Source organism: Callionymus lyra, chromosome 2, assembly GCF_982586985.1.
Source record: "Callionymus lyra chromosome 2, fCalLyr1.hap1.1, whole genome shotgun sequence".
Classification (NCBI taxonomy): domain Eukaryota; kingdom Metazoa; phylum Chordata; class Actinopteri; order Syngnathiformes; family Callionymidae; genus Callionymus; species Callionymus lyra.
This window is the reverse complement of record NC_141819.1, coordinates 30496727-30509082: the sequence shown is the minus strand read 5'-3', so window position 1 is coordinate 30509082 and position 12356 is coordinate 30496727. Positions and strand designations below refer to the sequence as shown.

Below are 12356 nucleotides of genomic sequence, written 5' to 3'. Positions count from 1 at the left end.
ATTTATACTTTTTCTATATCAATAAGGAAAAAGTGGACTCTTGTAAGTTCATTTTTCCCTAAACATTTCCGCTTATTTTTTATTTTTAACTTTTTGACGCTTAAACGTGTGGCTTCACAATTGTTTGTGTTCTGGAGGTGTGTAGGATTAGTATCTGCAGGAGGAAGCCCAGAATCAAAGTCTGATCATATCTCAAATGTCTGCCATGTTTTCATATGATAAAGACTAGACTTTCATTTAAAAATATTTATTAGTCCCCACAACAAACCAGCATGCAAGTTTTACAGAGGTACATTTGCTTGTTTAAATACTCTGAAACTGAGCTCACAAACTCTATATGCAGTTCCTCGCTCTGACCTCTAGGTGGTGCTGAAACAGCCGAAGGCACGCAGGTGAAGAAAACGTCTCCACAGGTAGATCACACTCAACATGAGAGTTGCATGAATGCAGCATCAAACTTTTGGATTCAAAAGAGTTTCAATATAAATGTGTCACTGACATAAATTAACTAGAATAAGTCGCAAACATGGCAACACTGGACGGAGAACTCACAGGGATCTTCGGTTCTATTTGAAGTGTGAAGTTTTTTCATCCTCAAACTAAGATGAAGTTTAAAACTTGCTCTCTGCTTATGAGAACACTTTTCAATATTAAATTAACTTTTTTTTTTAAAGATTAAAAAATGTTTCAAGCAAGAATGTTTAAAAATATTTAGTGAGTCTTGCAGTAAGCCATGTTACAACTCCTGCCCGTAATCACAGTGAAAGTCTGTTTATTTTCTTCTAGCCAACGAGAAGCGAGCCAGGAATTGTTGATGCATAGTTTCACAGGCGGTCACAATTTTTTCGTGATTTATATTCCGTCTGTTTTTGGTTCAGCAGCTCGGTTGAGAGTGTGAGAGTCTGTTTCTTTACCATTCATGTGAACCATTGGTCATAAGTGACGAGGTTTAAGAAGTGATGAATCGGTGGATGTGTTCCAAGTCACTGTATGAATAAGCAAAAATGTATTCCTTGGAAAGGATTCCTTTTTGCAGTCATTATTTTTTAAGGTAGCCATTAGCAGAATGTGGCAACATATTTGCTATTGCTAAATGATAAACCAGACCGGTCTTTTTTAGTCGATTGGGATCAAGTCCGATCACGTCTCAAACAAGACCTTTGTGAGATGTGAACCGTGGGAGTGGAAATGAAAACATGCTGGCTGTAGAGAGGCTACACACTCTGACGAGGGAATGTCCCAGGAGAGCATTACTAATGAGTCCAAATGTTTAGAGAGCGACGGCTGCAAGTTAAACTTCGACTGTTTGCTTCAGTCTTCCGCCGTCGGACCGCCGCTGGGATAATGCTGCACCATCTCCTCCACCTCGAAAACCTCCACCACCAGGTCCCGGATCTCCTTGACGGAGTCCACGGGCGGATCGACCTCCTTGAGTGACACCTCCGCACCCGTCGCTCCGTCCTTCATCAACTCCACTCCAGCTTCATCCGTCACCTTTGCTTCCTCCTCGTTCATTTCCACGCCACCCTCACTGTCCACAGCTGCTGCGACCTTCATGGTCAGCTCTGTAGAGGGTTCTTCAGCATCTTCTTCCAAGTTCGACTCAGAAGCATCTGCTGTTTCGTACGTGTCCTCCATAGAGCCCAGATCGGAGGGTGGTGACTCGCTTCCCTGAGACACGTCTAGAGAGTTAGGGTCAGAGGCAGTAGGTGTCTCAAGGTCACCTGGAATTTCAAAACTTGAGAGATAGACGACTTCCGCTTTCTTTTCTTCGACAGGTTCTGGACTCGGTTCTTCACAGAGGACCTGGACTTCATCAAAAACCTCAACGTAAGCTTCTTCAGGAACATCTTTGTACGTCTCCACGGAAACAGTCACCGTCTCCTGAGATCTCTGAACCTCGTCGTCTGGTTCTGGTCCGAGGGTCGGCTGTGTATCGGTACCGACCACGTTCTGAATAGGTTCTACAGGGACCACCTGTCCTGGTGCCACAACGTCCTCGGTGATATCCACCAACGGCTCGCTGGCTCCTCTCTCGGGACTGGACAACGCGCCGTTGGCGAAGGCCGTTGGCGGGTGGATCGGCTCTGCGGCGGCCAGGGAGGGACTTCCAGGCGTGGACACACTGAGACTGGAGCGGCTGGACTGGCTCAGCAGGTCCCGACTCTCTGTGTACAGGTTGTACTTCTTGGAGCTCGCCGCTTCCTTCACCACTGCAGAGAAACACCACTTTTAGACAATTGTAGGCTTGTCAGAAATGACCGATACACTTATGTTGTCACTTGTGTAGTTGGATGCGTTGTGTGTATCTTGGACAAACTCTGACCTCTGGTGACCTCCTGGTCCAGTGTGTGCAGCAGCACGTCCTCGTACACGTTCTCCACCAGCACCAGCTCGGAGTAGTCCGAGTACACCAGCTTCTGCAGCTCCTGCAGCTTCTGCACCAGAATGAGGCCACATCATGAGTCCACAGCGGGTCTCAAGTTTTGAGTCCTTAATGACCGAAAAATGTCAGCCATCGCAGAAACAGCCGTTGGATCTCACCGGCCTGCAGCTCTGGTCCAGGTTCTTCTTGATGAACGGCAGCGTGATGGAGACCAAAGCGTCCTGGAAGTTCCTCTTCCTCACAGAGCTGCTGTCGTAGTCGTATTGCTGCAGGGACAGTAGGGGGCGCTCTTACAACCTTTACAGTCAAGTGTCTCAGTCAAGAACTAGACATAAAAGTAAGTGCAGTAAACGAGAAATGTTTGGCAAGAAGAAACTTTTGCCGTTTTTACACTGAAAGCCACTTCACCTCTGTCAGCTTTTGCTTCTGTCGCCACCTACTGTAGATTCAGTGTAAATGTTTTTCCCTTTTTTTGTTAGGCATTTTCAGAAATTGTGATGTGTGTTGTGCTTTGCCCAGAGTGTGTGTTTGTGAGTGAGGACTATGTCTATAGTTGTGAGTCAGTGTGTTGTAACATCCTGACCTTGAGCACCCGGTGTTTGGCTTTCTCGATGACCGGGCAGACGCTGTCCGGGTTGTCTTGGACGGCTTTGACGAGCATCTGCTCGAAGGTGAAGGCAGCGTTCTCCATCAGCTGAGAGGACACAGAAGGTTCAGAGGTGAACTAGAGTCTCCCCGGGGGGGGTGAGGGGGGGTGAGCTCACCTGCTGCAGGTCGATCTGGGCGCCGTGGATCACTCCGCTGATGTTGCAGAAGTCGAAGCGTCCCTGCAGCTGCTGCAGCTTCTCCTGCAGCGAGCCGATCTTCTGGTAGCAGCTCTGCAGGTTCGGTCTCGCCATGTTGGCCAGAGCCTGAAGGGAAGCCCGGGTCAGTCCCGCCTGTTCACCGCCCACCCCCGTTACTATTGCACACCAACCTTCTTCACTTGCTCGTTGTCACCGCCCTGCTGGACGTCCCGACAGACGCCGCTCATCATGTCCTCGCTGCGCTGGCGTCCATCCTGGAAGCCCGAGCTGATGGGCTCCATCAGCTCCTCCAGCACGGAGCCCAGATACGGCTGCACGTTCTCCGAGCAGAACTTCTCCGCCTCCTCCGACACGCCAGCTGCAGACGCCCACACCGGCAGGTTTATTACATCAAGAAGGTCATAGGTTTCGACAATCCAACGTGAAGCAGGCGAGATGAACTCACATCGGACTTTCTCCTCCAGCTGCCGTCTACAGTTGAGGATCTGGTCCATGTCCGAGTGGATCAGCACCTCCTGCTGGCGGGACGAAGCGCGACACTCATCCTTCAGCGCCGACAGACCCGCCAGCAGATGTTCCTGGATCAGGATGTAGGCCGCCTCCACCGTCTGTGAGAGTTGGAGCGTCATGAAATCTCAAAAGAACTTTGACTTTTTTCTACAAGTGATCAGTTCATTCAACAGTCAATCAATTTTTTCATTTTGTTTTATGTGTTTTTGCTAGACAATCGAGGCGTGGAAAACAGTGTTTGACATGAGTTTAAATGAGACCTGAGGGGGTCAGAAGGACGAAGAGAAGAGGAACTGACCGCAAACCAAACTCTCTTCTTCTCTGTCTTCTTAGCCTTTAGACGAGGCAGCATGTCTTTCTCCAGAGTCGGCAACAGTTTCTCCATCAACAGGTTAGCCAGGACCTGCACACACACACACACACAACACACTTTTTTATTAGATGTTCTACAATTGTGAATTTCGTTCCTTCATACTCTAGTATGGCTATTTAAAAAAATAGGGGTTGTCGGCGCCGCCCTACAGGCTGCCAGAATTAAAGATGTGCAGTACAAACAACGGTTCTTACGGTGTCTGAGATGAAAAGTGTTGATGTGAGGTTTCTGTCGGCTCTTGTGGTTTAATTTATCGCGTGTCAAATATCTGCTGCCGCACACGCCACCCCACCAGACGTGACTCATCACTTCCTGTCACTTCCACCAAACACACACTCATTGACAACACATGTCAGCCGTGGAGTTCTTCACCATTCATCTCCCTTTACATACTCCGTAGACTTCAAGCAGACATCACAATTGTCAGAATTCTCCCATCAACCTTCTACAGCAGGGGTGTCAAAATAACAATCACACAAGGGGTCAAAATCTATGATCCCGGACCAGTTTTTTATTTACTAAACTTTTAAGTTTCAATTCCCATCAAATTATTTTCCTTCAACTTCAGTTTTATTGTTTTTGGAAGAATCTTTTTAGTCAACATCCATCATCTCTGTTCCTTATCTTATCTTATCTTATACCCTGGAATCTTTATCGTTCACCATATCAAGTTGAACACTAAGAAACCATCAGCAGGCCACATAAAATGACTTGAGTTTGACTCATGTTATCTATAGTGAAAGGAATCATCCATCCATTCATCAATATCCCATCAATCTATACATGCATCTATTAACATTACATCCATCAATATCGCATCCATCTACCATTATTCCATCCATTTATCCATGCATCCATACTTAATCGATCTATCTATAAGCGCATTTATCATTTTCCATCCACCTATAAATATTCTATCCATCCATCCACCCGCCTGTCATTATTCCAGCCTTCTATCCATGCATCCATCAATATTTTATTCATTCATCATTATTTCACCAATCCATCCTTACTCCTTCCATCTATCCATGCATCTAGTGACAGTCCTGCACTGAATAATTCCTGGATGAGAGTGCTTCAGGGCGCCAATATGCCACCCTGGGAAGCTTCCTTGTTTGCCCAAGTCTAGAACCGCCGCTGCATGCATCCATCATTCCACCATCCATCCGTTCATTCACTCCCCCATCCATCCCGCTCTCAAACATCTTCCTTCAATCCATCATTTATTCCCACCATCATCTTCCATCAATGTGAAGGCTCGTCTAATGTCGTGACTGAAGATAGTCTCGTCAGCGGCTGCTGCGGAACAAGACTTACCCGAGTGTCGCTGCCGATCAGCATTTCCCACGACGAGTACTGACCGCGGTCCTGCCGGTAGAGCCGCACGGCTCGGACGAAAGCCTGGACCTCACAAGTCTTCTTCTTGAGGAAGTCTGTCCAGGAGAAACAAAATCAACGTTATCGTCTACCTCTGACCTAAAAGAGCTTTCCTTCGGGGTCACAGCGTGTCTGTCACCATGGAAACAGTGATGGATGTATTCTTTATCTCTTTATGTCGTTTTCATTCATTTGTCCATTTATGAGGAATTTTTCTTTTTGCGTACGTATCTGGACCCACCTTGGTTCTGGTGCCGGATGCAGTCGGACAGGATGGCGAGGAAGTTCCCCTGCTTGACCTGCTGACGGAAGCAGAAGTAGGAGTCTCGCCTGTAGGGCAGACGCAGGTAGACCGGGAATTGTCCCGGCATCCCTGACAGAGGCGGAGCAAAGTCCTCCTTCAAGTCTGCAACAGAGAAGGTCACATGACGGTCGTGTCTGTTTACAGCGGACCAAGACCAGTGTTTGGAGTAAACAGAAGCCATCGGGTCCCATGAACACGTCAGGTTTTGTTGAAGGACAGACGGGTCCTAGTCTTGTCTCTTGTCTTTACCCGAGTCTTTCCTTCCTCGTCACTCACTCACAGATCTTGTGTCAATAATAGTTTTGTTATAACGGTCTTTTAACAGTCTTGTTAATATATATCTTGTTAATAACGGTCTATTATGGATGGTGTTTTTTTCAGCTTTTTCTTTATATAGAGGCTTTCCCAGCTATTCAGGGTCAAAGGCAGGATAGACCGGACAGATAGACAACCCAAATGGACAGTTGAGAATCATGAGTTTACCTGTGCATTTGTCCAGACAGGTACAGATCTGCCTGAAGCTACACTTTTTTTAAGGCTTTTCTATTTTAACTCTTTTATCACTTTACGTCTACGTCTGAGGTAAAACTTTATTGACGTACTGTCATTAACGACAGACAAATGTTGGAGTCTGGACCAGAGCTGAGACAGAACCACTGGAGGAGTCAACAACAGAGTCAAGTTATAATCAGGAAAATGAGGTCAAGTCACGTCTGGAGAGTTTCATCCTTTGGCACGCAAACACAAACATGCACACAAACACACAACACTCCAACTCTCGGGTCAGCCTTGTCTTGGTCACAGTATTTTCTGTGTCTTGATGAGTCTCTATCCTGGTTCAGCTGATCTTGCCTACACCTCTATCTTCAGATCCAGAAGAACTTGAGCTCATCTTCTCTACTCACTAGAGTCATCCGGGAAACACTTGTCCACCATCTGCATGTACTTCTCCTCAGTGGTCAGAGCGGCGCCCCCTGTGGGCATCAGCTTCTGCAGTGCAGGGACCCCTTTCACAAACGTCTGCGGAGACAAACGGACGCGTCACTCGGAGGTCCTCACCGACCTGATCTGAGCCTTTGCATCACCTCCAGACTCTCGTGACACTCCAGGCAGTAGTTGGCTCGCACCACCACGTAACGCTCCCGCCACTTCCTGGTCTCGTCGAAGTACAGCACACCCTCTTCGTACAGGACCTCTCCAGGCTCGGGCACCCCCTGGTGGACATTCGAGGCACATGAGAACGACGTCGAGCGACTTGCGTCACGGCAATCCGAACCTTTTGTTTAAGAAGCTGCGTGATCTTCTCCTGGTTCTGCTCCAGGTCATCCTCCACCTGAGCAAGACGCGCCGCCGAGTACTGCCTCTTGTAGTACGGTGCAAACGCTTTTAGCTCCGCCTCCGCCTGACCTGCAGAAACGGAATATGTCGTTATCGCAACTGACCGACGTATAGAGAACAATACTAGCAACATTTTTCTATTACGTTTTTTTTTAAATATTTGGTTCATTTTTTTGTCTCCTTGTGTAAACATTTTCATTTCGGCTAATTGCTAATAACATGAATGCTATTTTTTTCATTAGCATTGTTAGCATTGTTTTTACTAGCATGAGTTGACAACAGAAACCAGGAAGATTTTTCATTCCACAAATGGTTTTCCTTACGTTTAAAAGTCTTATCATAGGAGAAAGTCGATTGTGTTTGAATATGATTTTCATTATAACGTGTCCGTCTGACCAGAAGGAACATCAGCCGTATTTGCAGCAACTGACAATAAGGAAGATCGCTGATAATGCATTTTCTACATTTTTTGTCGTCTACGACTTTTTGTCCGTTTAGTCAAGAATCCCATCTGGTGAATGTTTTTGATTTATTAAGCTTTTGTTAATATATTTTGTTTATAGCTATTTTTTTCCGTCGTCAACGTTTTTTTCGTTATCAACTTTCTCAGAAACTATTTGCTTTATTGTTTCTATTAGTATTGTTAGCATCGTTTTTACTAACACGATTAGAAGATTTCCCGAATTTCTATGTACCATAAATGTTTTTGAAAACCTTTTTTTTTTTTTAAATTAATGCTTTACCACTGTTTTTATCAGCATCAGCAGCATGTATTACAATTCATACAGAATTAGTTGCTACACTTGTGAGAAAAATGATCGTAAAAGACAATAGAAGAAATAAATGAGGTGAAAATAAAAATATTGTTTTCGACCACAGAACTTTTCCCTACTGTTAAAAAACAAATATTGACTAAGATTAGTGTGTATTTATTTTATTTGCATCACGAGCAATGTTTTTTTATTAGTTTGTATAAACAATTTTTGAAACTTGAGTTGTTTGCTGCCATTAACATTTTCAACCACAGTGGAAGGTTTTTCAAGTTTTTCTATTTTTTTTTATTAGTTTTGTAAGTACAGCATTGTATGTAGTAGCATATAAGTGTGCAGAGTTTAAGCTCGGATCAGTTGTTTTCATCCGTCAATATCTTGAGTACAAGATCTCGTACATGCAGCCAAAATGTTGGAACAAAATAAATATTGTTGGCAGAAAAATAAACAAACAACTTTAACAATTAAAAAACACAATAAAAAGAACATTGTGCAGAAAAAAGATTCCACAGAAGCAAAAAACTGTGAAAAGGAAGATTCAAATTTAAAAAAGATACCAACACGTTAACTACTTTCATCCCTCACTATATTTTTTTCATCATTCCAGGAATGCTGAGTCTGAAGACCCTCGTCGCCTGTAGAAGTGTTTAAGAAGATGTTGTCGTGGCGACCGAATAATCAAGTCCTTTTTTGGTCGTACCTACATTTTACGACACAACCTCCAGCTCGGCCGGCCTGACCAGCTGCTGGTAACATGACTCTTGATCATTGCCTGACCGGGCAGAAGTCTCGTCGCCACGGCAACGGAAGAGTCGTGCGATAACAAGACAGGTGAGAGTCACTTGAGGCAACAGCAACTCTATCTTGAAACTGTTGTTGTGCTTCGTCGACTCACTCCAGAACAAACACCATCAAATCTTAAACACAAACCATATCAATGCAAACTGACAGTGTGACTATGAACTTTTAGTGAAATCGTGTGGTTAAATTAAATTGAAAGCCAAACTATGCCCAAACATCAGCTTTAAAAGCAGCTGCCGTCCACTGTATCCTCTCGTCCTCAGTCATGACCGGGATCTGCCGGGACGTAATGGCTGCTTCCATCTAGTAGCCAGAAGTTTCATTGAAAATCCCACTCACCAAAACGACCCTAACCCAAAAAAATATGCAAATAATGTTGAACTTTTTTTAATTAAAATAAAAATTGATGAAGTGCTATTGAATATCAATATAGTATTTTGCAATATATATATATATATATATATATATATATATATATATATATATATTCTCCTAATCCTTATCAGAACAGACTGTGTATTTGTCAAAAAACAAACGGCACACACAGACTTATAAAGACTTAATCAAACACACATGGTCATGTGACATCTGTCAGCGATGACATCACTGCTCGCTCTCCCTCAGCCCCTTCCTGACACAAAACACATTGTGTGTTTATGCAAAATATTTCCTTTTGTTTTGTGTTTCAAATGAAGTATGAAAAAGTGTGTTCACCAACACACACACATACACACACACAAGTGATGATTCATAGGAAAGGTTTGAGTTTAGAGTTAGAGGAAATTGGACACGCACACAAACACACACCGAATTAGAACACACATCTCATAAATGAGAATCAGACGTTAGACTCAAGTGTATCACAACTCGCACACATCCCAGTCGCACACGTCTCACACCGAGATTGAAAAGCAGAATGAGTCGTGAAGTTTTCACGAGCTGCAGATCCAGTTTGTCCCACATACCAGAGAGATGTCCACAGTTGTGTTTTCACCACAAAAGCATGTTTGAAAAATGCAGCTGTCACTGTCGTTCAAACACACAACTTTGTTTGCGTTTCTCTTCCACCGTAATTTTGGATCCAGAAGTCCAAGACACACAGGCTTAACAAAATACTCTCAAGGGGAAGTGTGTGTGTTTGTGTGTGTGTCTCAAGTATTACAACACCACTTTTTCACAAAAAAACACACTTCGTCCTACAAAAGACAATGGTTTGGAAACACAAGACAAAAGAACCTGAACCCTTGAACACAACACAATATATATCTTATACACAAACTCAACCAGAAACTTAAACTTAATCAATCACAAGTCAAAACTTTTTCACATAAAACACAATTCTCTCACAAAAACACAACATGAACTCTTAAACACACACACATAAAACCTCCTAAATAAAAACAAACACACTGAAACTCTAGTTGTGTTACTGGCACTCTGGTGTGTTGTCTGGTTGTGAGTCCTCTCTCCCTGGACTGAGCGTGCGGAGGAGGGTCGCTGGATGTCTGAGTGATGATGTCATCACAGATGCTGAAGCCTTGATGAGAGGAACTGGAGGAACCAGAACCTCCTGAGACTCTCTCCTGCGAGTGTGAGCTTGTGACGAACGTCACATTTAAAAAAACTCGTGTCATGTTTCCAGAAATCAACATTCTTGTAGAGTCTGGGTCGAGTCGGGACATGGATTGACATCTGAGTTGCAAGCTGTCAATCAAACGACCAGACCGATTTTTTTTTCCCCCCTCGGTTCTTATGACATCACTGGGCCTCGAGCGTGATACGTGCGTTTCACACGTGGACACGTCAGCCTGAAGGAACCTGGTAATCTCTTCTCCTGGAACATCTAGTTTCCTCCTCACTCCACCTCATGATGAGTCAACGGAGTGGAACCAAACACTCAGAGCAGGGTCACACGTTGCTACACAACACCAGCCTTCTGGAATAAAAAAACCTGCTGCCACTGCAGCTCAAAAGGTTCCCGATGTCAGACCCGGCCCACCTGAGATAAAACCAACAGCACGACCTCCATTCTGACCTCTGACCACCACGACCCAGCCGACCTCTTCCAGGACGGAGGGTCAGCTGACGACAACAAACATGTGTCCAAGCACGAGAGAAAGTGTGTTTGAAAGTGTGAAGAAAGTGATCGTTTCCCTCATTTGAACCACGTTTAAAAAGTTGTTTTAGGGACAAGTCTGTGTCTGATTCGTCTCCGGGTGGAGTCGAGTATCCGAACACACCCTGACACCATCTTTTGTCCCAGGCAGCGAGACACGCCCCGCGGACGACACAAAACAACAGCTTTCTCCCAGGACTGGAAATGCAGGAGCAACTGGATCCGAACCGCGACTCAGACCTGGACTGATCGTGGGATCGAACGAGAACCAGCTCGTCTGAGGAGACGTGTTGAGAGTGAGATGACGGGATAAGATTGGAGATGTTGTGCGACTTGTAGCCGAGATCAGGAGGTGATAGTGGTCATCATGTAAAGCGGCCACACCTGTCGTCCATCCCTTACTGACCATGTGACGAGAACAGAAACTGCTGATTTAGCGTTAAAAATCCTACACGTAGAAGTAAGTAAGTAAGTAAAGGTTATTTGTAAAGTCTCTTTCTAGACCAGGGTCACAAAGCGCTTTAACAATCAAGAACAATTCACACACTTTTTTTCCAGATATTTTCTATATTCACTTAAACTTACTGACGGGCAACAACATGACAAAAGTCCTAAAACAAAAACCCCTATAGTCATACTTCGAGACTAGTAATGAATAATAGTGATTAATACAAATTAAAATGGTTAAGTTTGTGCATGATCTTTGACCTCAGGGCCACATAAATACGACCGAAGGGGGGTCATGTGCTGGGCGTGTCGGAGGGATTTGATCGATGATGACACCAGTCAATCCTCGACATATTGTGGATCACTTTTCACTGCATCACAGATTTACTCGTTTATAGTTGATTGATTTTCATCATCATTATTGTAGGTTTAAATGAATCACTTTAAAAATGACTTGATGGGTGAGTCTCTCTGGCGCGGGAATCTTCAGTTAAGCTAGCAGCATTAAGCTCTAAAGTATCACGTTTTTTGTTTTTTAAGGCTATTTAATGTTTCACTGGGGTGACTTCAGGACAACCTCCATCTTCCTGTGGTCACCTGGGAGCAGACGTAGAAGATCCTGCTCAGATGGAAGTGAAGAGTCTCTGAACATGTAGGTCGACCTGAGTGACAGCAGTGATTTCTCTCTACTTCACTCTTCCACGGGAGGTTCCCGGGAACCGGTTCTGCGGGTTCAGCGCTCGAACCATCGAACTGGACCCACGCAGAAGAAACTGAACCTTTTTTTATTTTTTAAAGAAGAAAATAATAATGAAGAAAATAAGAAGACGCTATTGAACGCACCAGTGGACCGACATCAGGAAGTGTCGGAGGAGAAAAAAAATATATTTTTAGAAGGAAACTCGAGAGGTTCCGAGGAGAGGAGGCGAGCTCTCTTACCTCGGATGTAGTTGGACTTTGTCTCGTCCAGGAGACTGGACGCGGAGACCCCCATGCTGCTGCTGCCGCGGAGAGGATCCACAGGTAGATCAGTCCTGACTCAGGTACGGCCACATCGACCACAGCAGGAGGACCCGCCCTCCATCTCTTCCTCCTCCTCCTCCTCCTCCTCCTCATCGTCCTCCGTCA

General features: G+C 44.7%; 1 protein-coding gene across 1 annotated transcript; it reads right to left on the bottom strand.

The window, feature by feature from the left end:
- Nucleotides 1–231: 231 nt before the first annotated feature.
- Nucleotides 232–12307, bottom strand: niban1a (niban apoptosis regulator 1a). Its single transcript, XM_087784634.1, has 14 exons — nt 12168–12307; nt 7033–7163; nt 6842–6970; nt 6662–6776; nt 5694–5858; nt 5393–5508; nt 4001–4105; nt 3638–3800; nt 3363–3550; nt 3151–3297; nt 2970–3080; nt 2545–2652; nt 2327–2438; nt 232–2213 (listed from the first exon to the last, which is right to left on the bottom strand). The coding sequence occupies exons 1-14, from the start codon at nt 12220–12222 to the stop codon at nt 1312–1314; spliced, it is 2547 nt and encodes an 848-aa protein (XP_087640760.1). The 5' UTR covers nt 12223–12307; the 3' UTR covers nt 232–1311.
- Nucleotides 12308–12356: the final 49 nt, after the last annotated feature.